Source organism: Trachypithecus francoisi, unplaced genomic scaffold, assembly GCF_009764315.1.
Source record: "Trachypithecus francoisi isolate TF-2019V2 unplaced genomic scaffold, Tfra_2.0 Lachesis_group13, whole genome shotgun sequence".
Classification (NCBI taxonomy): Eukaryota; Metazoa; Chordata; class Mammalia; order Primates; family Cercopithecidae; genus Trachypithecus; species Trachypithecus francoisi.
This window is the reverse complement of record NW_022681458.1, coordinates 73,248,025-73,274,785: the sequence shown is the minus strand read 5'-3', so window position 1 is coordinate 73,274,785 and position 26,761 is coordinate 73,248,025. Positions and strand designations below refer to the sequence as shown.

At 36.5% G+C, this 26,761-nt stretch overlaps 1 protein-coding gene across 1 annotated transcript in view; it reads right to left on the bottom strand.

Moving 5' to 3' along the window:
* Window positions 1–26,761, bottom strand: part of ABCB11 (ATP binding cassette subfamily B member 11) — a 116,420-nt gene that overhangs the window by 82,459 nt on the left and 7,200 nt on the right. The window contains exons 2-5 of the mRNA XM_033231222.1: window positions 18,257–18,359; window positions 17,121–17,142; window positions 14,637–14,688; window positions 13,609–13,847 (exon numbers count right to left, since the gene is read on the bottom strand). Of these exons, the coding sequence (XP_033087113.1) occupies window positions 13,609–13,847; window positions 14,637–14,688; window positions 17,121–17,142; window positions 18,257–18,332 (389 nt within the window). The 5' untranslated portion in view covers window positions 18,333–18,359. The remainder of the gene's footprint in view (window positions 1–13,608; window positions 13,848–14,636; window positions 14,689–17,120; window positions 17,143–18,256; window positions 18,360–26,761) is intronic.

Genomic DNA, 26,761 nt, shown 5'->3' with positions numbered 1-26,761 from the left:
TTTCTGAGTTCTCCATTGTGTTCCATTGATCTATATATCTAACCTCTGTCAGTGCCACAGAGCCTTGACTGCATTAGCTATATAATATGTCTTGAAATTGGGTAGATTGATTCTTCCTACTTTATTATTCTTTTTCAAGTTTGTTTTAACTATTCCAGTTTTTTTTTTACATTTTCATAAACATTTTAGAGTAATCTTTTCTATATCTACAAAAAATCTTCCTTATGTTTGGATATATTAGGGCTTAAATATGTCATTTTATTTCTTGTTTTCTATTTGTTCTCTCTGTTATTTCTGTGTTTGTTTTCTCTTACCTTCCGATGGGCTGCTTGAGCATTTTCTTAGAATTCAGTTTTGATTTATCTATAGTGTTTTTAAGTGTCTCTCTTTGTAAAGCTTTTTTAGTGGTTGCTCTAGGAAATACATTATAGATACATCACTTTTCACAGTCTACTAATGTTGTCATTTTACTAATTCAAGTGAAATATATAAAGATTACCTCCCATTACATACTTCTACTCTCCTTTGTTAATAATGTAAGTGTCTTAACTATTTCCAATTAAGCACACATCAGACAGTGTCATAATAGGATCATATCAGTGTTAGAGTTTCTACCATAAAACATAATTTAGAAAGCTCAAGAGAAGGAAGGTCTATTGCATGTATTCATAGTTTTGTTACTACGCACTTCCTTCCTGATGTCTAGGACTTCTTTTATTTTTTCCTTTCTACTTAAAGAAATTTTCTTAGCCATTTTTTGGGGGTAAGTCAGCTGGCAACAAATTCTCTTGATTTATGTCATCTGAAAATGTCTTGATTTCCCCTTCCATGAGGGTAGTGGTAATGTTTTGACTCTGTCACCCCAACCCAGCAGGTAAGAGGAGAGGTGCCTTATTATAGTGGGGATGATTCAGGCCTCCCACATATTCTCCATGGACACCATGGGGGTGGGTGAGGGGGTGGCACAAGAGGGGCTCATTACCACCTAGCAAGTGTGGAAAAGTCTATACTCCCAAGTCAACATTTGCTGACATGGGTGAGAGTGAGGTCACCATTTTCTTCTGTGGTGTTTGGCTGGAGTACAGCAATTATTGCTTAAAAGTTTTCTACTGGGCTTTCTCTTTCTGACCCACTATCTAGAAAAAGCAGGATTTTGTTGGGTCTTTTTGGTCTGCACTCATTGGGGTTTCCAGTTTGCCAGCTTTTCCAACACTCAATCTAGTACACATTAGGCATAAGATACCCAAGGAACTAATCAACATGTTATTACTTGGTTCCTGAGGTTCTAGCCAGTTGACCTTTTATCCTCCACTTTTCAGGATGTTATGTTCGTTTTATATGTAATGGATTAAACAATACAATCAAAAGACAGAGATTGTCAGATTGCATAAAAAAACAAGATCCAACTATGTGCTGTCTACAGGAGACACATTTTAGATCCAAAGATACAAACAGGTTGAAACAAAAAGATAGAAAAAAAATCATTTCAAAAAGTAACCATAAGAAACCAAGAGTGGCTATACTAATATCAGACAAAATAGACTTTAAAAACTTGTTACTAGAGATAAAAATCATTTTATAAAGATAAAAAGGTCAATCCATCATGAAAGATAACATTTATGAAGATATATGTACCAGAAAAAGAACCCCGAAAACACATGAAGCAAAGTCTGACAGATTTGAAGGAAGACACAGATATTTCAGCAATAATAGTCAGAAATTTCAATTATACACTTTCAATATTGGAGAGAACAAATAGGCAGAATATCAAGAGGAATAGAAGACTTGAAATCAGTATAAACCAACTAGACCCAACAGAGATCTTTGGAATACTCCATCCAGTAACAGCAGAATATACATTCCTCTCAAGTGCATATGAAACATTTTCCAAGGCAGACACATGCTAGGTCATAAAATAAACTTCAATAAGTTTAAAAGAATTAAAATCATATAAAATATATTCTCTGGCTATGATGGATAGAAACTTGAAATTAATAATGAAAATACTTGGGAATTTCACAGACATATGGAACCAAAATAATACACTCAGAAATAACCAACAGGTCAAAAAAATCACAAGAGAAACTAGAAAATACTTTGAGATAAATGAAAATGAAAACGCAACATTAAAATACTTACAGGATGCAGCTAAAGCAATTCTTAGAAGGAAATTTGTAGTTTTCATGGTCTGTGTTAAAGAAAATCTTAAATCAATAACTCAACATCTCACTTTAAGACACTGGAGATAAAAGGACAAACTAAGACTAAAATAAGCAGAAGGAAAGAAATAGTAAAGATTAGAGTGGAAATAAATGAAGTAGAGATTAGAAAAACAATAGAGAAAATACAGAACAATAGAAAAACAATAGAGAAAATAAAAAGGACCAAATCTGGTTCTTCAAAAAGATAAACAAAAACAACAAATCTTTAGCTAGACTGACCAAAAAGAGAGCAGACTCAAATAACTAAAATCAGAAATGAAAAGAAACATTGCTATTGACCTTACAGTAATAAAAAAATAAACAAATACTTTGGACATTTGTATGCCCATCTATTAGATAACTGAGATGAAATGGACAAATTTCTAAAAAGCACAAACTACTGAAACCAAATAAAAAAAAGAAATAGGAAAAAAATGGGCAAAAGACCTAAATAGAAATTTCTCAAAAGAAGACATACAAATGGCCAACAGATATTTTAAAAGATGCTAAACACCACTGATTATCAGGGAAACGCAAATCAAAACCATGAGATATCTCCTCACACCTATTAGAATGGCTATTATCAAAAAAGACGGACGATATCAAGTGCTGGCAAGAATGTGGAAAAAAGGGAACCCTTGTACACTGTTGGTGGGAATGTAAATTAGTACAGCCATTATGCAAAACTGTATGTAGGTTCCTCAAAAAGTTAGAAATAGAACTGCTATATAACCTAGCAATCCTATACTGGGTATATATCCAAGGAAAATGAAACCAATATATCAAAAAGATATCTACACTCCCATGCACACTGCAGCATTATTCACAATAGCCACCTATGTGTCCATCAACAAATGAATGAAGAAAATGTGGTACATATAGACAATGGAATATTATTCAGCCTTTTAAAAAAATCCTGTCTTTTGCAACAGCACAGATGCACCTCGAGTATATCATGTTAAGTGAAGTCAGCCAGTCACAGAAAGACAAATACAATGTAATCTCACTTAAATGTGACATGTGAAATATTTGAATTCATAGAAGCAGAGAGTAAAATGGTAGTTACCAAGGGCTAGAGGTGGGGAGATTGGGGAGATGGTTAACAAATACAAAATTTCAATTAGGAGGAATAAGTTCAAGAAATGTACTGGGCTGACTATAGTTAGTAACAATGTTTTGTATGCTTGAAAATTACTGAAAGAGTAGATTTTTATTTTTTTTTGTTTTATAATGTATTTTTTATTATTTTTAAAATTTTAAAATTTTTATTTCAATAGGTTTTTTGGGAACAGGTGGTGTTGGGTTACATGAATAAGTTCTTTGATGATGATTTCTGAGATTTTAGAATGATGCACCCATCATCCAAGCAGGGTACACTGCACCCAATGTGTAGTCTTTTATTCCTGTCCACCCACCCTTTCCTCCAAGTCCCCAAAGTCCAGTGTATCATTCTCATGCCTTTGTGTCCTCACAGCTTAGCTCCTGCATATGAGTGAGAACATACACTGCTGAGTTTTCCATTTCTAAGTTACTTCACTTAGAATAATAGTCTCGGCCAGGCACGGTGGCTCACACCAGTAATTCCAGCACTTTGGGAGGCCGAGGCAGGTGGATCACAAGGTCAGGAGATTGAGACCATCCTGGCTAACATGGTGAAACCCTGTCTCTACTAAAAATACAAAAAAATTAGCTGGGTGTGGTGGCATGCGCCTGTAGTCCCAGCTACTTGGGAGGCTGAGGCAGGAGGATGGCATGAACCCGGGAGGCAGAGCTTGCAGTGAGCCGAAATCATGCCACTGAGCTCCAGCCTGGGCAACAGAGCAAGACTCTGTCTCCAAAAAAAAAAAAAAAGAAAAAGAAAGAATAATAGTCTCCAATTCCATCCGGGCTTCTGTGAATGCCATTATTGCATTCCTTTTTATGGCTGAATAGTATTCCATGGTGTGTGTGTATATTTACATATACATATATATGTGTGTGTGTAATATGTGTGTGTGTGTGTGTGTGTGTATATATATATATAAAACATTTTCCTTATCCACTCGTTGATTGATGGGCATTTGGTTGTGCTAGTTTACATTCCCACCAATGGTGTAAAAGTGATCCTTTTTCACCACATCCATGCCAACATCTATTCTTTTTTGATTTTTTGATTGTAGCCATTGTTACAGGAGTGAGATGATAACACATTGTGGTTTTGATTTACATTTCCCTGATTTGCTTGGTAGTGGCAAATTCCCTCCGCATTTGTTTGTCTGGAAGACTATATCTTTCCTTCATTTATAAAGTTAAGTTTCACTGGATACAAAATTCTTGGCTGATAACTATTTTGGTTTTTTTTTTTTTTTTTTTTTTTTTGAGACGGAGTCTCGTCCTGTCGCCCAGGCTGGAGTGCAGTGGCCGGATCTCAGCTCACTGCAAGCTCTGCCTCCCGGGCTCCCGCCATTCTCCTGCCTCAGCCTCCCGAGTAGCTGGGACTACAGGCGCCGCCACCTCGCCCGGCTAGTGTTTTTGTATTTTTTTTAGTAGAGATGGGGTTTCACCGGGTTAGCCAGGATGGTCTCGATCTCCTGACCTCGTTATCTGCCCGTCTCGGCCTCCCAAAGTGCTGGGATTACAGGCTTGAGCCACCGCGCCCGGCCAACTATTTTGTTTAATGAGGCTAAAAATAGGACCCCAGTCCCTTCTAGCTTGTAGGGTTTCTGCAGAGAAATCTGCTGTTATTCTGATAGGTTTTCCTTTCTAGGTTACCTGGTGCTTTTGCCTCATAGCTCTTAAGATTCTTTCCTTCATCTTGACTTTAGATACTCTGATGACTACATGCCTAGGTGATGATCTTTTTGCAGTGAATTTCCCAGGTGTTCTTTGAGCTTCTTATATTTGGATGTCTACATCTCTAGACAAGAGATCTTCCTCCAGCAAGGCCAGGGAAGTTTTCCTCGATTATTCCTTCAGATGTATTTTCCAAACTTTTAGATTTCTCTTCTTCCTCGACAACACCAATTATTCTTAGGTTTGGTCATTTAACACAGTCCCAAACTTCTTGAAAGCTTTGTTCATTGTTTAAATTCTTTTTTCTTTGTCTTTGATGGATTGAGATCATTTGAAACCTGTGTCTTCAAACTCTGAAGTTCTTTCTTCTGTTTATTCGATTCTATTGCTGAGACTTTCCAGTACATTTTGCATTTCTCTGAGTGTATCCTTGACTTCCAGAAGTTGTGGTTGTTTTTTATTTATGCTATCTATTTAACTGAAGAATTTTCCTTTCATATCCTGTATCATGTTTTTTATTTCCTTCAGTTGGACTTAACTTTTCTCTGATGCCTCCTTGATTAGTTTAATAATCAACCTTCTAAATTCTTTTTCTGGCAATTCAGAGATTTCATCTTGGTTTAGATCTATTGCTGGTGAGCTGGTATGATCTTTTGGGGGTGTTACAGAACCCTGTTTTGCCATATTATCAAAATTGCTTTTCTGGTTCTTTCTTATTTGGGTAGACTATGTCAGAGGGAAGATCTGGGATTCATAGGCTCTGTTCAGATTCCTTTGTCTCATGGCGTGCTCCCTTGATGTGGTGTTCTCTCCCTTCCCCTATGAATGGGGCTTCCAGTGAGCCAAACTGTAGCGATTGTTTCTGCTCTTCTGGGTCTAGTCACCCAGAAGAGTTACCAGGCTCTGGGCTGGTACTGGCGAGTGTCTGCAAAGAGTCCTGTGATGTGATCTGTCTTCAGTTCTTGGAGCTGTGGATACCAGCACCTGCTCCTGGTGGAGGCAGCAGGGGAGTGAAGTGGGCTCCGTGAGGGTCCTCTGTTGTGTTTTTGTTTAGTGCATTGGTTTTGTGTTGGTTGCCTCTAGCTAGGAGGTAGCACTTTCAAGAGTGTATCAGCTATAGTCCTATAGGGAGAATGCAAACTTGCCCTCAGGACACCTGGTTAAGTATTCAGGTTTCCCAAGCAGTGGGCAGGGCCACAGAGTTCCCAAGAGAATTGGGCCTTTGTCTTTGGCTACCAGGGCAGGTAGAGAAAGACCATCAGGTGGGGGCAGGGATAGGCGTGTCTGAGCTCAGCCTCTCCTTGGGCGGGGCTTGCTGCAGTTGCTGTGGGGGATGGGGGTGTGGTTCCCAGTTCAATGGAGTTACGTTCCCAGGAGGATTATGGCTGCCTCTGCTAAGTCATACAGGTCACCAGGGACGTGGGGGAAAGCTGGCAGTCACAGGCCTTACCCTGCTCCCACTCAGCCCACAGTACTAGAGGCTAGTCTCACGCTAGTCCCACGGTGCCCCCAACAACAGCACTGAATCTATTTCCAGGCAACCAGTGACCAGGGCTGAAAATTTGCCCCAGACCACAAGCCTCCCCATTGAGAAAGCAAGCAGACTCACAGTTTTTTTGGCACCCCAGGAAGCCTGAACTCAAGAGTAGATTTTTAGTGTCCTTACAACAAAAAAAGGTAAGTGTGTGAGGTAGTGAATATGTTAATTAGCTCAATTTAGCCATTCCACAATGTATACATATTTCAAAACATCATTCTGCACACCATAAATATGTATAATTTTTATTTGTCAAATTAAAAAATTTTTTAAAGAAATAGAAAATCTGTGTGGACCTATAACAACTAAAGAGATTGAATCAGCAATCAAAAACTTTCAATAACAAAAAGTCTAAGATGAGACGACTTCACTGAAGAATTCTACAAAACATTTAAAGAACTGATACCAATTCTTCACAAACTCTTCAAAAAATAGAATGGAAGGGAATACTGCCAAACTATCAGGCCAGAACTGTCTGATACCAAAAGCAGACAAAGACATTATAAGAAAAGAAAACTCTTATATATTATATCTTTTATTAATATAGATACAAAAATCCTCACTAAATACAAACAAGTTGAATCCTGCAGCACAGTAAAATGATTACTCATTATTACCCGGTGGGATTTATTCAAGGAGTGCAAAGGTAATTCAACATATGAAAATACATTGATGTAATATACCATATCAGTATTATAATGGGCAAAACTGTATGATCATCTTAATAGATGTAGATGAAGCACATGACTAAATTCATGACTTAATGATTAGAACGTTCTACAAACTAGGATTAGAAGGAAACTTCCTCAACATAATAAAGGACGCTTATGAAAAAGTCATAGCTAATGTCATACTTAATGGTGAAAGACTAAACGCTTTCCCCCTAAGATAGGAATAAGACAGGGATGTGTTCTCTTACCACTTCTACTCAACATGGTACTGGAGATTTGGGCCAAAACAATTAGGCAATAAAATAAAATAAAAAAGGCAGCTAGATTGGAAAGGAAAATGTATAGTTATTTCTATTTGCAGATGATATGGTCTTGTATAAAAAATCCTAAAGAGCCCACTAAAACCTATTGAACTCATAAGTAGTTCAGCTGGGTTTAGGATAAAAGATCAATATACAAAAAAAAATTATATTTTGTTATAGTAGCAATGGGCAAACTGAAAATAAAATTAAGAAAAAATTCCATTTATGATAACATCAAAAATAATAAAATACCTAGCAATCAGTTAACAAAAAATTGCAAAATATTCTGAAAACTATAAAACCTTGTTGAAATAAATTAAACCAGACTCAAATAAGTGGATCATGAATCAGGAGACTTAATATTGTTAAGATGGCAATATCCCTTAAATTGATCTACAGATTCAATGCAATTCCTAGCATTCCAGCTGACTTCTTTGCAGAAGTTAAACAATTTATATGAAAATCCAAGAGACCCAGAATATAGAATCCCTAGTAGCAGACTCACACTTCTTGATTTCAAAACTTACTATAAAGCTACAGTAATCAAAACAGTGTGTTACTGGCATAAAGATAGATGTGTAGGTCAGTGGAATAGCATTGAGAGTTCATAAATAATCCTCTTAGTTATAGTAAATTGATTTTGATAAGGATTCTGAGATTATTCAATAGGGAAAAAATAGTTTTTCCAACAAATGGTGCTGGAACAACTGGCTATCCATGCAGATAGGAATCAATTTGGACCCCTAATTCACCCCTACAAAAATTTACTCAAAATAGATAATAGATTAACCATAAGAGTGTATTAGTTCATTCTCACGCTGCTATAAAGAAATACCTGAGACTGGGTAACTTATAAAGAAAAGAGGTTTAATTGGGTCACAATTCTGCAGGCTGTACAGGAAGCATTAGAGCATCTGCTCAGTTGCTGGGAAGGCCTTAGGAAACTTACACTTATGGTGGAAGATGAAGGGGAAGCTGGCACTTCGCATGGTCAGAGCCATTAAAAGAAAACAAGTGTAATGTTCACGACCTTGGATTTGGCAATGGTTTCTTAGATATGACACCAATTCAGAAGCAACAAAAGAATAAACTAGACATCACCATAATTAAACACTTTAGTGGTTCAAAGATAATTATCAAGACCTTGGATTTGGCAATGGTTTCTTAGATATGACACCAATTCAGAAGCAACAAAAGAACAAACTAGACATCACCAAAATTAAACACCTTAGTGCTTCAAAGATAATTATCAAGAAGTTAGAAAGACAACCCAAAGAATGAGAAAAGTTGTTTGCAAATTGTATCTCTGATAAGGAACTTATATCTAGAATATATAAATAATTCCTACAACTCAATAATCAATAGACATATATCCCAGTTTTAAAAAGGGCTGAATATGTATTTTGTTATATTATTTATTTCCAAATAAAAGATCTGAATAGATATTTTTCCGAAGAAGATGTGCAAATGGCGAACAAGCACCTAAAAAGAAGCCCGACATCACTAGTCCTCAGAGAAATGCAAATCAAAACCACAATGAGATTCCACTTCATGCTCCCTAGGATGGCTATTGTATTGATTTCCTATGACTGTTGTAACAATTACCACAATTAAAACAAGAGAAATAGATCCCCTCACATGCCCAAAATCAGCTTCGCTGGGTGGAAATCAAGGTGCTGACAGGGCTGTGTTCCCTCCAAAGGCTCTAAGGGAGAAATTTCTCCTTGCTTCTTCCAGCTCTTGATAGCTGCTGGCACACCTCAGTTGTGGCAATATCATTCCATTCTTTTTTTGTGTAGTCACCTTGCCTCTACTCCTCTCTCTACAGGCAAATCCCCCTCTGCCTTCTTAGCAACTGTCCCTTTTAAGAACACACATGACTGCATTTAGGGCCCATCTGGATAATCCAGGATAGTCTCCCCCATCTTGATATCCTTAACTGAATCACATCTGCATAGACTCTTTTCCCATACAAGGTAACATTCACAGGTTCTAGGGATAAGGACCTGGATATCTCTGGGGGTCATTCTTCTGTCTATGAGAGATATCATAGATACTAAATAACAAGTGCTGGTGAGGATGTGGAGAAATTAGAACCCTCATACACTGTTAGCAGAAATGTAAGTGGTGCAGCCACTGTGGAAAATAGTCTGGCAGTTCCTAGAATAGTTAAACATAGAGTTACCATGTGATACAACAATTCCACTCTTAGGCACGTACCCAAGAGAAATGAAAACATGTCCACACAAAAATGTGTATACAAATGTTCATAGCAGAATTATTTGTAATAGCTCAAAAGTGGGAACAATCCAAATGTCCATCAACTGATAAACAGATACATAACATGTATTATATCCATATAATTAAATATTATTTAGCAATAAAAAGAAAATACTGATTCATGCTACAAGTGGATGAACTGCAAAAAAAAAATACTTAAGTTAAAGAAGCCAATCTCAAAGGATCACATATTATATGATATTATTAATATGACATGTCCAGAATAGGCAAATCTATAGTCAGAAAGCAGATTAGTGGTTGCCTAGAGATAGGGAGGAGGATGAGGTACTAGAAAGTGATGGCCGAGGGGCAAGGGGTTTCTTTTTTTGGTAATAAAAATGTTCTGAAATTGACTGTGGCAGTGAATGCACAACTCTGTAAATATAAATATACTAAAAAACATCTCATTGTACACTTTAAGTGGGTGAATTTTATGGTATGTGAATTGTATCTCAATAAAGCTGTTATAAAATTATATAGCCTAAACTGTCTAGCTTGAAAATAGTGCTTGCTTATACAAACTGAATATACATTGCTAAGAATATAGACTGAAATCCAAGTGAAAGGACAGGCCTAGATTTCTGCACTGATTTATCTGTATGAGAGGAAGTGAAAACTTGAGCTCCCCAATGCCCACAGTAGTAATCAGCCTCCAAAGGGCCCCTAAAATTCTCATCTCTCAGCATTCACACTTGTTTAGACTCCTCCCAAACTATACCAGGGTTGGTTTCTGTGACCCATAGAATATGGCAGAAATTATGGTATGTCTCTTCCACAATTAAGTTACATGAGACTTTGTTGCTTCCATTTGAGTGTTTATACTTTAATTGGATAAACGAAAATAAAACGAAATTGCAATTGTGGTATTTTAACTTCCTAGTCCTTCATCTGCTTTCATTTTTTTAATCTTATTATTTAACTGTTCTGACCAGAAATTCTGATAAGTTAATCAAGAGACCTGACGCTCTGTAATCCTTATCAGTGTAATTCACTGACAACCATCTGGAAGGCTTTAACTTAAAAATTCCATCCAATAGATTACAATTGACATGTGGAAACCAATATAATAAAAGAGTAAAACCAGCTCCTGTCACTACACATACATGCTTTTGTTGCTAAAATTATTGGGTTATCTTGTATATTCCAAGACTAATATATCTATTATAATAAAAGGAGAAACCGTACCTTTAATGATACACTTTTTCCACGAAAGAAACTTGCAAATAGTTTGGGTGACTTTGGAGGTATATAAACTACTTACAGGTAGGAAAATGTCCTCTCTCTTCTCCTCTGCCCCACCCAAGTCCATATTCACAGTGATCTTACCACATAACAGCTAACAAACATGTTATTCAGAAGTAACACAAATAGTATTCATGTCAATGATCATAATAACTCACAATGAAAGTATTTAACTCATCAAGGAGTTTCTAGTAAAGAAATGCCTAGAAAGGTATAGTCCATACAATTTCAGCTATCTGTATGAATTTTTTTAAAAAAAGAAAAGGACAAATGTCCATTCACATTTGGTATCATGTGAATTCAGCCAAAGCCAATGGACTTTGGAAAGCTTCAGTTTGTATTCTTTGCTGGCCTTCGGGTATGTGTCCCAGTAACAATGAAGACAGTGAGTAATGAGTGGCCACCAGAGAATTCCTTTTTAATAGATGGCCATGATGCAAATGTTGAAAGTAGATTCATTCTTTAATTCATTAGACAAATATTCATAAGCACCTAGTATCATGTATATGCCTCAAATTTTGACCCCTCCAACATTTATTTCCAAATTTTAAGGCATAATAAGATATACTTGAGGGCTTTTTCCTCAAAAACTTATCTTCATAAGTTTGGGTCAATTTACATCACACATAGGTCTGAATGCATTTTTTTCTCAAAGGGCAGAATGATTAATTTTATGTTTTGCGGTCAAACCCCTCTGTAAAAAGCAGTTCACTTCTGTCCTCCAACATAAATGAAGGATTTCAAAGACTTTTGTTGAACTCAGTCTCTCTTTTATACAAATTGCTCTGAGTTTTTCAAATGAAAAGAAACTTCCAATTTTAGAAAAGAAACATACATATTTAGACATTAGGGAACTTATATAGAATGAGTAGACTTGTTGTTTATAAAGAATAATTCACATTGTATATTATCCTATGTTTTCTATCAGGTACCTCCAAGTCTGTCACTACATATTTTTTAAAAGATCATTAACTGAATGATGGTTTACTAGGCTTAAGCTTCACAAAGATAGGGATCATGACTCCTGGTTTTCCTGAGATGGGGTCTCATTCTGTCACCCATGCGATCACAGGCAACTGCAGCCACAAACACCCAGGCCCAAGTGATCTTCCCATCTCAGCCTCTCAAGTAGCTGGGATGACAGGTGCATACCACAAAGCTAAGCTATTTAAAAAAATTTTTTTTGTAGAGACAGGGTCTCACTATGTTGCCCAGGCTTGTCTCAAACTTCTGGGCTCAAACAATCCTCCCGTCTCACCCTCCCAAAGTGTCAAGATTACAGGCATGAGCTACTATGCCTGGCCGGGACCATACTCTTAAGACAACTGTGTCCTTGATGCTTTCATGAGTTCCTGGTATACAGTTGATGTTTAAAAAAATTTTGGTTGAATGAGTAAATGAATGAAAGACTCTAATAGAGATAATATTATGGAAGTGTCAATGACTTTGAAGGACTTATTCATAGTCTGGAATCAAGCCTATAGAAAATTCCAAAAATGAAGGTGAAAACTATAAATTCCTTTGAGGGAGCCATTCCTAGTGTCTTTCTAGCCAAGATGTGCCCCACCCTTGATTCTTGAATCTGAATATGTGGGTTCGTACGTGCAAATAAGCTTGTTCTGACCTTGAGGCAGCATGAGGCACACTGCAAAGTCCATGCTATGACAATGAGTCAGTCCTGAGTACATGACGGATTCACTGATTACAAGGTGGCCTGTCAGGTTTATCACAAAGAGAATAGTAGCATAGTGACTGTGTCTGTGTGAGTTCTGGCTACTTCTGCATGGTTGCCTCTGATCACAGCACTGCACCAGTTTTCTCATGCCTGTAATCTCAGCACTTTGGGAAGCCGAGGCAGGCAGATCACCTGAAGAGATTGAGACCAGCCTGGCCAAAATGATGAAACCCCATCTCTACTAAAAATACAAAACTTAGCTGGGCGTAGTGGCAGGCGCCTGTAATACCAGCTACTCAGGAGGCTGAGTAATGAGAATCGCTTGAACCGAGGGGGCGGAGGCTGCAGTGAACCAAGATCACACTACTGTACTCCAGCCTGGGTGAAAAAGGAGACTCCATCAAAAAAAAAAGAAAAAAAAGAAAACAAACTCAACTACTGGTTGAGACTAGTATCCCCTACTCCAAGTAATGCAGCATGTTCACGAAATTCCCATTACAGATGGAAGGTTTAGGATCAAGTGGATCACCAGCCACAGCCACGAAGCTAAGGGGCAGAGGGGAGTTAGTGGGGCGGTTAAAAAAGAACTCTTGGAGATGATACTCAAGCAAAATTCATGGGTCACCTCCCTAGTGGCGTTAAGTATTGGTGTTGTCAAGCTCAAGCCTATACTCAATGAAGTGGTTACAATTTGCTGACGTATTTGACGAGTGACTTTCAATCCTGTTTCTGTTAAGATTTTAAAACATAGTAAGATAGAAGGAAATTTGAGGCAGTGTAATTTCTAGAAATATGGGTAAACTCATGTTTCTATTCTCTTTGTGTTAGATGCCACTCCAGTTCAGTCAGTACAATCCCCTCTATATATCTTGAATTACAATTTAAGATATGAGCAAAAAAAGTGAAAAATAAAGAAAAAACAACCTACCCACAACGTGTTCCATTTGTCATGGTCTGGTTGAGGGAGCTGTTAGTCCATACGATGGTGTTATTCACACATGCTTTTCCTGGAATCCGGAGTTCTTGTAACTCAATGTCATAGTCAATAAAAACATCTGTCATTGTGCCAAAAATGAGCAGCACGCCTGGCTGGGCTATTCCATGGAGAAATGCACACAAACTTCCCACAAACATCAGCCAAATGTCAGTTGATGAAGAAAACCGAAACTTGAAAAACAAAGGGTTCAGAGATCATCTATGGGTGAAAAGCAGGAGAGGTAGGAGGACTATTTAATTTTAGTTACTAGATTCTGATGAATAGTACTCAACACCAAATTTCACGGGAATCATCTTAATTGAGCAGCAGGTTCGTACTAATTATATTGAAATAAATGACATGGTACATCAATTATCTAAAACATTAGACTCTTACATTGTTAGATCATGTTATAAATTTCCTGGTCTCTGAATTCATTCTGTTTATTTCAGGAGCTGACTTTAGTTTTTAGCTACTCATCTACAACTCAAGGGGAAAATAATCACTGTCAGTGATGCCATTGACAAGTAGATAAACTGTGTGGGGCATTCAGCAACAGTATAAATTGTTTTGTGCAACTGATAGTGACAATGAAGAGTGCCAGTTTATGCCTAGAAATGCCTCCATCCTGAGCAAATTTGGGGTAAATACCTATACTATGAAATTTCTAAAGATTTGTCATAAGAATAAATATATATAATGTGATTGTTGCGATGACTTTCCTTACAAATATAACCATGGGCTGAGTGATAATTTTCCAAGACATTTTTCTGATCTATTGGACAGGATTTGCATGTTTTATGAGCAACATATTTCTAATAGTTATTCAACATGTTATCACATAGGCAAAGCCTATGACTGAAAAAGTGATCACTGAAGTTAAAAACCTACCAATATGACTAAAGATTTAACACTCCCTTCATGATCTAAACAATTTATAGTTGCACAGTCACTGCCATAAATCAACACAGTTTTATTACCAATTGAAAGAAGCCAACTCGAACGCCATCACCTTTCTTCTCATCTTGTAACCTGAGGAGAAAAACACAGGGATTTAAAGACCATCCTTTCCAATACAATGGGAAATTATCCCTAGGTAGTGATTTTATGAGTTATTCTTTAGTAAGAAAGAAAATCCTCACTGGCTGGGAAATTCTGGCCAAGCCTGATATCTTAAACACAAGCTTTATACTTCTAGATTTATCTCTTCTAGAGATTTCAGTATAGCTCAATCTCAGGTTCACTAGGAATTCACAGAGAGGAACACCTGAGAGGTATGGAGAGAAAGTAAAAAGTCCTCTATACTCCCAGTTATACCAACAAATAACCCTTTGCCCTCAGTCATGACCCTCAATCTATTTGTGACTGCATTTCCTCATGGGGAAGCTGAAGTCATTGGATTAGCTAATTTGAAAGCTTCCTCACACTTAAAAAGTTTACAACTACCTTAATGTTGATATGATGAAAAACTCAAGAACATGCCCATACTTTTCATAGAATCATATTTCCTTAATATTTCTCATTCATTTCATTTCCCATAAGGCCATGTTTAACCTGTATTTGACCTCTTCAACTTCAGGGATCTTGACTTAACCTGAGTCACCCAGTCCATGAATACATCCTGGACCTTGCTGTCACCAGGAACTACTGTCTGACATGTTTAACTCCTTGGCACTCTGTGACTGCCCATGTATTTCATTTTCTCACTTCTTCCTCCTTCCACACCTATTCATCAACCTCACTTGAGCCGTGCAGTCCCTTAAATCCTTCATTTCCTTCCATTGCTAAACCCCATTAAGATTTTGCTTCCTTCCCCATGCAGCCAAGGTCCCTCTGCCAGGCATTTGAACCACACTCTCACCATCATCGTCAATTATTTTCTCTACATCATCCTTGTAAACTTCATCCTGCATCCATCCAGCTGTTTACCCTCTTCTCCTTAAGCCAGGCTGCTGGGCCTGCTGAATACAACCTTACCACCTTGTGAATGGATACCAACACAGGCAGAGTCGAGTACTCAGCTGCCCTAAGCTTCCCTTCTGGCCCAGAAAAGAATCTCAAATTTTTTCTGAGACTCCCCACGGTCTGGCCCTTAGCTCTCTGACCTCACCTCCTCCAACTATATTCTAGTTCTCAACACCCCACTCTCCTGGCCTCTTGCTGACCTTTGTCCATGCCCAGCTGTTCCCATCTCTGGGTGCGGGCACCTGCTAGTCCCTCTCCCCAGATGCATTTTCTTTAGGTAACCACAGGGACAGCTCCACTACCCCCGCTAGACCTTCCTTCAAAAGTCACCTACTCAACAGAGTCTTCCCTGGCCAAAGTCTTTAAAATTTCAACCCCACCCCCCACATACCATTTCATAGCTCCATTTCCATGTTTATTTTTCCTTCTCAGGAAGAAAGTGATAGATTATCACTAGCTACCATGCTATACATTTGATTTATTTACAGTGTTTATTATATCTCCCTCACTAAAATGTAAACTCCCCAAGGGCAGACACTTTTGCCTATTTTGTTCTTTTCTGTACCTTCTATACCCTCAGCACCTACAATAGTGTCTGATACCAAATAGACACTCAATTAATATTTACAAAATGAATGAATTAATGGAGTGAATGTGTGCTCTCCAGCTCAACATGCAATGCACACTTCATTCCTCTACAGGTGGCTCCCATTCCTCTCAGCAGCTCTGGCAAACTTTTGCTGTGTTCTTCTCATTCCACGCTCACCTCCTCTAAAAACAAAACAACTCATTCAACTTCCTACTCATCCTCTCCTTGCCATTCATCTACATCCACACCCATTTTTAAAATTCCCCACCCAATAAGAAACATGTGGCTCTCAGAGGCCCAGGCTGACCTGACCACTACCAGCCCAAAGCTAATCTTACCACTCCCACTCCCTCCCTCTGCTGTGAATTACTTAAAATTTCTAAAATACCTTTAACCCTTCCCTTTCCACCACCTCCACTTCAGGAACTTACCTGATGTCTCACTTCCGTCTTCTAAATTAGACCTCATCTAATCCTGCCTTCATACCAGACTGTGATTAGCTTATATTTGTTCTATATGAGAATCCAAAATCTTTAGCTAAAGAGAAATATGCAATAATAACACTTTAGGTTTCTACTCTTTGCCTCTGGCAAGAATTTGGGGTTTAGGGACCTCCCCAATGCCCATGAAATTATACTTGTTGTTCAACTTTTCCTCTTCCCTCTTAGGTCAGGAGTTCTGTGCCATTCCTGAATACATGGGGGATATTTGGACTTAATCCAGAAGAGATTTTCCAAAAGGTTTTAAAAACCAAATTATAGTAATTTTTAAAGAGAAAAAGAATGGATTATATATATTATTTTATATGAAGTGCAATGTGCATGAAAATATTCTCTGTTTTGTGCCGTTGATATGAATATTATGGAGTTATTCTAGAAAAGATGCTGCATAGTTGAAATCAGTCACTTACCTTGATTTCTTATCATTATTATCTGTCATAAAAAAATCAGTGCAAACAAGCAGTTAATAATAATGACAAAATGCAATACAGTCATTAAGAAATTTGCTCTAGAAAAATATTCCTATAAATTACCTTTATTCATGGAATATTACCAAATGATTATTGGCCTTTTCTTTTTTTCCTGCTCATGTTGTCTCTCTCTCTCTCTCTCTCTACATGCACACACACGCACACACACACGAAGACACTCATTAGGGTCCAGGAGTGCTGCTACGTTTACTCATTTACAGACTGTTCTTCAGGACATGAAATATTTGCATCATCTGAATATCAAATAGACAGCAACCTTTCTAAATTAGCTGAAGAAGATCTGACTTTTTGAACTACAAAATAAAATTGATATTTATTTATTGTTTTATTGTTTGGTTCTTTAAAAGCGTCAGAATTTATCTGTTTAAAATATAGACCACAGATTAACAATAAGATGTTAATAACAAGATGTCATTGACACTTCTTATTAAAGTAAAGAGGCATGATAATGTTGACAGATGGCAATATCTTGGGCTTGGTAATCAAACACAACTGTTTGATTAGAATTATGGTTCCATTAATTTTACTCATGTGACCCTTGGCAAGTTTCAAAAACATATCCAAGTCTCAATTTTGTCATATGTAAAATATAAAATCATAGGGTTAGAAAACAACAGCTTAGAACCATCTGAGCCCAGGACATCCCAGGTGCTAGTGCTACAAGCCCCTCCACATGATCTCATTCTGGTCTGCAGAGTCTGGGCACAGCTCTTCCTAAGGAGGAGCACTTACTAAATTATGATTAATAATAACAATACAGGAATAAAGTTAGTCATAACAGCCACCGCTGGAACAACCCTACTCTATCTAGGAAAGGGGTTGCTGAGAGATGCTTTCATTTACCTACACTTGGTGTGTTCTTACCTAGTGCTTTCAGATAGTACGTTATGTGGATTCTAGGGAGAGCCACAGAGTTGTGTGTAAGGATCACACCCAATGATAGTTCTACCTACTGTTGCTGAATTTTTTCTGCTCCTTGAGACTTCACCAACTTGTCCCACTTTTGTTCTCACCTCTCCTTGTACAAGATGCAGTGAGAGAAAAAAGTCACTTACATGATTTATCTGACTCAAAACCATCATTCTCCTCTCCAAATTTCTTTACACTTCGAAGAATTACTGGGTCAGACATGGTAATTGCAATCTGCAGGCAACAACCCTATAAAGTAAAAGAATCATTGCAATTATTATCTTTTCTTTCTTCTTTAACCAAAGTAGCCAAACGAAAAAAACAATTTGGTTCAAGAAATAATCTTCACTAATCAATCTCAGACAAAAGCAGGTTTTTAAATTGGTTAATAACTCCCTGAAAGAACCTGATTATCAGGAAAGATAAGCTACAGCCATTGATGAAGGTTTTCACTAGTTATTACATGGATGATTGTTTTCTATAGCTTAATTATAGGAAAGATAAACCAAAACCATTGATCAATTTTCCTCTCATTGTTGGATGGGTGGTTATTCTTTCTGCTTATCTGTGCTTTATTTATTTTTAATGAGAAAACGTGAAAACCACGAGAAAGGCAAACCAACTGGTGATATTCTTGAGTTGCTGTAGTTGATGAATAACACCCACATACTGTTGGGTAAACTTCAGTGTTCCTTTGTAAATGCAACCTCAAGATAAGGTGAGTCGAGCTTGGCTCAAAGGAACAGAAAGGAGACATTGTCTAAATAAAATGTAAATGTCGACAGAGTCATGGTTAGTCTTATTCACAGTGGAAAAATCAGTTTATAGAGGGTACAGGCAGAGAATTCCAGGATATAGACACTAGATTCAGCATGAAGTTTATGCTTCACTAACTTTCTCTGCCTCAAATATATAGCAATGATGGATAACATGTTTTTAAAGAGATTCAGTCGAACTCAAACAAATAAAAATAAACATCTTCAGGAACCAGAAATGGCAGAGAAGCACCAAAGAGTAAACAGAGCACAGAAGCAGCTGGTATTTCCCCCTCAGGGTCTGGATGCAGACGAGTGTGAGAGTTTAGCTCCTGAGAGGACTGTAAGTGCCCCAAATCAAACAGGGAGCTAGAGACCATCTCTTTGCTTGGGGCCAGAGGAGCTAATGTGGGCCTCTTGCACTGCTGAGAAGACCCTGAGGAAACTGCTGCCCAGCATTGAAGCAGCTATTCCTTATGATGAAATGCAGACCCATGGAGGTTATAGGAGGAGACAGTGATATATATTACATACATATATACACATGTACAAATAAGAGAGAGGAAGGGGGAATTATGAAAAACTGAACTCACCTAATTGGAATCCCAGAAGCAGAGAGTGGAGAATGACAGAAGTGCAATAATTAAAGAGATAATTACTAAGAATTTTCCAGAAGCAATAACCTGATTCTTCAAATTAACAGTAGGCTCCAATAATTGATTGGAATAAATATCAGTCAAAACTTAAATACATTATCTAGAAATGTCCCTCAGTATATGCAGGAGATTGGTTCTAGCACTCCCACATATACCAAAATCTGCATATACAAAAATCCAGGTATACACAAGTCCCGCAGTCAGCTTGCAGAACTTAAGCACAGGAAAAGTTGGCTCTCCATATCCACCGGTTTTGCATCCTGAGAATACTGTATTTTTCTTCTGAGATTGGTTGGAAACAATCCCCATATAAGTGGACCTGCACAGTTCAAACCTGTGCTGTTCAAGAATCAAACTGTAGTAAAGCATCAAGAATAAACAAAATCCATCCTAAACACTGTAAAAGGGGAAAATGCATTATCCAAATATAAAGAACAGACTGACGGAAGTTTTCTCATCAGCAATAGAGGCTAGAAAACAGTGGAGTAAAGTCTTCAAAGTGATGAGGGAAAAAGTAATCTTTATCCTAGAATTTTATACTGAGCCAAAAAATCATTCAGCATCTTTCCAAACATTCAAAGTCAAGAGAGTTGCCACTTACAGACCTGCATAAAACAACAACTAGAGGATGTGCCTTAGCCAGAAGGAGTATCCAGAAGGGAGCCATGAAAAAGAGAAACAAGGGTGAGCACAAGAGTTAACAAAATATGTCAGGACGGCCAATCAAATATTGATACCAAGTATAACCTTTTGTATTTCAAAAGAGCATAACTAAAACTCTACACAATAGTGTAGATATGAGTGTATCTTGAACACGAGATAAGGTGTTCAATATGCAGATAAAGTATGTTAGGTTCATTGTCATGACAATCTAAGGACATTGTTTTACAATTATAATTAAATATATATTTATACTATTATAATTAAATATATATTTGATTAAATGAAATGAAATTGCCAATATTTAATCATTTTTTATTTACAAAGTTCAACTAATATCTGAACAAAGTTCAACCAATATCTGAAAATTTTAAGAAAAAGCAATGAAAAAGTACCAGTAAAATCCATAGCTTCTAAATACGCAAGGATTAAAAACTGAGTATGTAGAAAACTTCATCAATCCAACAAAAATTAAAAAAAAACTAAAGAAACCAAAAAAAGCATAACAAACAGAAAATATAAATGAAGGTTATTGAAAATAGTACAAATGGTTCAGTAATTACGGTAAATGTATGTAGACTGAAGTACTGATACATACTACACAGATGAACTTCAAAATCATGCTACATGAAAGAAGACAGTCTCAAAAGATCACATACTGTATGATTCTATTTACATGAAATATCCAAGATAGGCATATCTGTAGAGACAGAAAATAAATAAGTAGTTGCCTAATACGGGGCTAGGGGTAGGGGTGGGAGGGGAATGAGGAGTGACTGGTAACAGATTTCTTTTGGGGATGAAGAAAATGTTCTAAAGTTAGAATATGGTGATGGTCGCACAACTCTGTTAATATACTGAAAACCATTGAATACTTTAAATTGGTGAACTCTATGATATGTAAATTATACCCTCAAAAAGTTGTTTTTTTTAAAAAAAGATAGATCAGTTTACGGAATTTTTTTTTTTTTTTTTTTTTTTTTTTTTGAGACGGAGTCTCGCTCTGTCACCCAGGCTGGAGTGCTGTGGCCGGATCTCAGCTCACTGCAAACTCCGCCTCCCGGATTTACGCCATTCTCCTGACTCAGCCTCCCCAGTAGCTGGGACTACAGGCGCCGCCACCTCGCCCGGCTAGTTTTTTGTAGTTTTTAGTAGAGACGGAGTTTCACCGTGTTAGCCAGGATGGTCTCGATCTCCTGACCTCGTGATCCGCCCGTCTCGGCCTCCCAAAGTGCTGGGATTACAGGCTTGAGCCACCGTGCCCGGCCGGTTTACGGAATTTTTTAAAGTCCAAATATATACATTTTTTTTTCTTTTTTTTTTCTTTGGAAACGGAGTCTCGCTCTGTTGCCCAGGCTGGAGTACAGTGGCATGATCTCGGCTCACTGCAACCTCCACCTCCTGGGTTCATGTGATTCTCCTGCCTCAGCCTCCCAAGTAGCTGGCATTACAGGTGTGCGCCACCACGCCTGGATAATTTTTGTATTTTTAGTAGAGATGGGGTTTCACCATATTGGCCAAGCTGGTTTCAAACTCCTGGCCTCAGATGATCCATCTGCCTCAGCCTCCCAAAATGCTGAGATTACAGGCGTGAGACACCACACCCAGCCAATCCAGACATATACTTATTATAAAAGAAATAATTTATAAAATCATAAAAATGGTCAAAAATTAAAGGATGAAAAGGATATGTCATACAAATACTGATTTCTCAAAGCTGTTATGTTAATGTCAGAAAAAGAGAGTCCATATTCAAAACAATAATGGATATAATAAAGGACATATAATAATTAAAAGTACAATCCAGCTAGAAGACAAATCAATTATTGGGCTGTATATACCCAGCAACCTAACACAATATAATCTGCAATTGTAATGAAAAATTTAAACACATCTTTATTAGAAACTGATAAACAGACGAAAAATTAGAAAACGTAAAAGCTTTTAAAATAAAAAATAGGTAATTTTATGTAATTTACTATATAAAATTTGTTTTTCTTAAAATTTGATTGAACATTGTTCATATATTAGTTGAACTTTCTAAGTAAAAAAAGATTAAATATTGGCAATTTCATTTGATTTAATAAAATATATATTTAATTATAATTGTAACACAATGTCCATGGATTTTCATGACAAATGTCATTACTATGGAACCTGCAACCAAGACATTTTTCAATTACATTTGCCATTTTTAAAAAACTTACCCATTAATAAGCCATCAAAAATTTCTACAAATAAAAACTATGTATTTCTTTATAGTGTTGTTATTCTTAAGAGTGTATATTCTGACAATGCAATTAAATAAAAACTAAAAAATTAAACACTAGTAAAACACACACACATATACTCAGTCAAATTGTGTGTGTGTTGCAAACTTTAAAATACATATGCATATAACTATGGGTTAAGGATGAAATCATGACAGAAATAAAACGTATTTAAAACATAGTGATAACAAATATATAAAATCTTGTGGGCTACAGCTAAAAAGATACTTCAAGATTTATTTATAAAGATAAATGCATTTTGTTTTTTAAAAGATTAATAAATGAATTATGTTCTAATCAAGAACCTATAAAAATGCAAGATTTATAAGATAGAAAACAAAATAAAATGATAAACAGTGGAAAGGATATATCAATTCAAAAGTTGTTTTTTGAAATAACTAAAAACATGCAAGTCAATAAGACTGTTGAGGAAAAGAGATTTAAATCGCAAATACTAATAGAAAATGGGAAAGGTAAAATAAATAAAGTTTTAAATCATAAGCAAATACTATGAGTAATTTTATGGTAGTAAATTTGAAAATCAGGTTAAGATTAATTTTCTAGAAAAATATGAGTTATCAAAATTTGTTGATAAAGGAATAGAAAACTTGAAAAGTAATGGCTATTAAAATATTGGTTCAATATTCAAAAGTCTCCCACCTCAACAAACAACAGGGCTAGATAATGTTACAGGCAAATTTTACTAAAACTTCAAACAGTAGATAATTCTAATCTTATGCAAATGGTTTTGGTGAAAATAAAAACAAGAAAAGCTATCCAAATCATTTTATAAAGCAAGTATAATCTTGACATCAAAACAAAAAAGGAACTACCTAGATTTTCTTCTAGGGTTTTTATGGTATTAGGTCTAACATTTAAGTCTCTAATCCATCTTGAATTAATTTTCGTATAAGGGGTAAGGAAAGGATCCAGTTTCAGCTTTCTACTTATGGCTAGCCAATTTTCCCAGCACCATTTATTAAATAGGGAATCCTTTCCCCATTCTTGTTTCTCTCAGGTTTGTCAAAGATCAGATGGCTGTAGATGTGTGGTATTATTTCTGAGGACTCTGTTCTGTTCCATTGGTCTATATCTCTGTTGTGGTACCAGTACCATGCTGTTTTGGTTACTGTAGCCTTGTAGTATAGTTTGAAGTCAGGTAGCGTGATGCCTCCAGCTTTGTCCTTTTGACTTAGGATTGTCTTGGCAATGCGGGCTCTTTTTTGGTTCCATATGAACTTTAAAGCAGTTTTTTCCAATTCTGTGAAGAAAGTCATTGGTAGCTTGATGGGGATGGCATTGAATCTGTAAATCACCTTGGGCAGTATGGCCATTTTCACGATATTGATTCTTCCTATCCATGAGCATGGTATGTTCTTCCATTTGTTTGTGTCCTCTTTGATTTCACTGAGCAGTGGTCCTCAAGGATCTAGAACTAGATGTACCATATGACCCAGCCATCCCACTACTGGGTATATACCCAAAGGATTATAAATTACTCTACTACAAAGACACATGCACACGTATGTTTATTGCGGCACTATTCACAATAGCAAAGACTTGGAATCAACCCAAATGTCCATCTGTGACAGACTGGATTAAGAAAATGTGGCACATATACACCATGGAATACTATGCAGCCATAAAAAAGGATGAGTTTGCATCCTTTGTAGGGACATGGATGCAGCTGGAAACCATCATTCTTAGCAAACTATCACAAGAAGAGAAAAGCAAACACCGCATGTTCTCACTCATAGGTGGGAACTGAACAATGAGATCACTTGGACTCGGGAAGGGGAACATCACACACTGGGGCCTATCATGGGGAGGGGGGAGGAGGGAGGGATTGCATTGGGGAGTTATACATGATATAAACGTCATGCACATGTACCCTAGAACTTAAAGTATAATAAAAAAAAAAAAAAAAAACAAAACAAAACAAAAAAGGATAAAAACAGGTTTATAATTACTTCTGAAAACAGATTTTAAAATGATAAATAAAATGTTAAATATAATTCAGCAGTTTATGAAAAAAATGAAATAATGTTGATCCCAGGAATGCAATGACTATTTAAGGTAAAAAAAAATTAATCATTTTCATAGATGCAAAAAGTATTCAATAAAAAATCATTATCCATTCCCGAGTTTTGAAAACCTACAAAATTTAAAAAATCATTATTTTGCAACCCTAATGAATAAATTTGGGGTAACGATCAGCAGTGAATACTAAAACTGTTCATTGAAATATTGGCAAAGATGAAATATCCAGTAGTACCAAGTGTTGTGAAGATGTGGAGGACAGGTCCTTTTATGCACAGGTAATGAGAATAGAAATTGACTGAATGACTTTGGACAGCAATTTGGAAATATCTAGCAAGGCTAAAAATGTTAATACCCCAGGTCCCAGAATATCCTTCTCTGGTATTTTCCTTAACAATTTAAAAAATAGTTAACACTAATAATGGTATTTAATACGTGCCAGGCACTGTTCTAAATGCTTGATACATGCTATGCCATAAAACCTCCCAACAGCCTCCTGAGATGGGTACTAGGACTATCCCCATTTTTCAGATAAGGGCACTAAAGTAGGAAGGACTAAGTTATAAGCTCAAGAGGACAAGTTAGTAAGTGATACAGCCAAGGCTGAAACTCAGAAAATGCATGCAGAGATATATGTAAGCTTGTTTATTGCAGTATTTCTTTGGAAACAAAAAGCTTGGAGAAAATATAAATGAACAAGGGATTGTTTCAATAATTTATAGAATAGACACACAACAGAATATTATCTAGCCATTAAAATCAGTGAATTTGCATGGATAAAGCTCAAGCAACGTAAGTTTAAACAAACAAGACAGAAAGTTTCAGAATGATACTGTATGATGTCATTTACGTAAAATGTGTTACCTGCAAATCGCTATTTGTAATGTTCATAGATATATAGATACTGAGTAGAAATATAAAGACTTGCCTGAAACTAATAAGCACCGAATTAATGATAGTGGTTACCTCTGAGGAAAAGAAGTGGAATGAACTGGGGAGGGGCTCAGAGGGCCCCTGAACTGTATCTGCATGTTTTAATTTCTTAAAACAAAACAAGTTTCAGCAAGTATGGCATAATGTTTAAGATATGATAAAGTTGGAATGAGCTAACTTGGTGTTCATTAAATTTCTCTCTCTCTTTTTTTTTTTCTGTGGCTTTAAAATATTTCATGATATGGACACAGGGAGCACAGGGGCCTATTGGGGGAGGGCAGTGGGGAGAGCATTAGGAAAAATAGCTAATGGATGCTGGGCTCAATACCTAGGTGATGGATTAATAGGTGCAGCAAACCACTGTGGCACACATTTACCTAAGTAACAAACCTGCACATCCTGCACATGTACCCTGGAACTTAAAATAAAATAAAATAAAATTTAAAAAAGAACAAATGGAAAGCTGGATAATGCCACAAAAGGGTTAATGTTAGCAAGCTTGGGGTGGTAACATCATCATGTATTTTTCCATCGTAAGCAGGATAACACTCCTAAATAAAACAAAATCATTTTGTAGAAAATAAAATACTTCATGATAGAAAACAATTTTTTTTCCTAACTCTGGGGAATCTCCTTTAATTAAACAAATTAGAGCAGTTTTGATTTCATAGAAAAACTGTGAAGATGGTACAAAATTCCCATGTACCCCACACCCAGTTATTAATGTCTTCCATTAGTATTAATGTACCAATGTACACTGTAAATATCTTGCATTAGTATTAATGAACCAATATTGATACATTATTATTAGCTAGAGTGCATAATTTATTCAAATTCTCTTATTTTTCACCTAATTGCTTTTTTGTTATAGGATTCCATCTAGGACACCAAATTTACCATGTTACATTAAGTTGTCATATCTTGCAAAGCAACTCTTGGCTATGACAATTTCTCACGCTTTCCTTGTTTTTGATGACCTTGGCAGTTTTGAGGAGCACTCATCACTTATTTTGTAGAATATCCCTTAATAGAATATTAAGAAGTAGAGTGAGAAATGTTATTTAATTAAGTAGTTTATGAGGCTGGTTTAAAAAATACTAAAAGAACCAGATTCAAAATTCTTTCATTCAAGAACAAAATTTGTTCACTATAGCAGTATTGCATTCAGAGACTGTAACATTTGCTGGTTATACAATTTTTGAAGTTTTAACCAAAAACTTTTTTTCAAAAAACAAAGACACTCTTTAATAATGAGAAAATAATAAACAACATTTAACCACAGATGTACTATTGCATTTCCTAATTTTAAAATACAATATTTAAAAAATTTAGTCTCC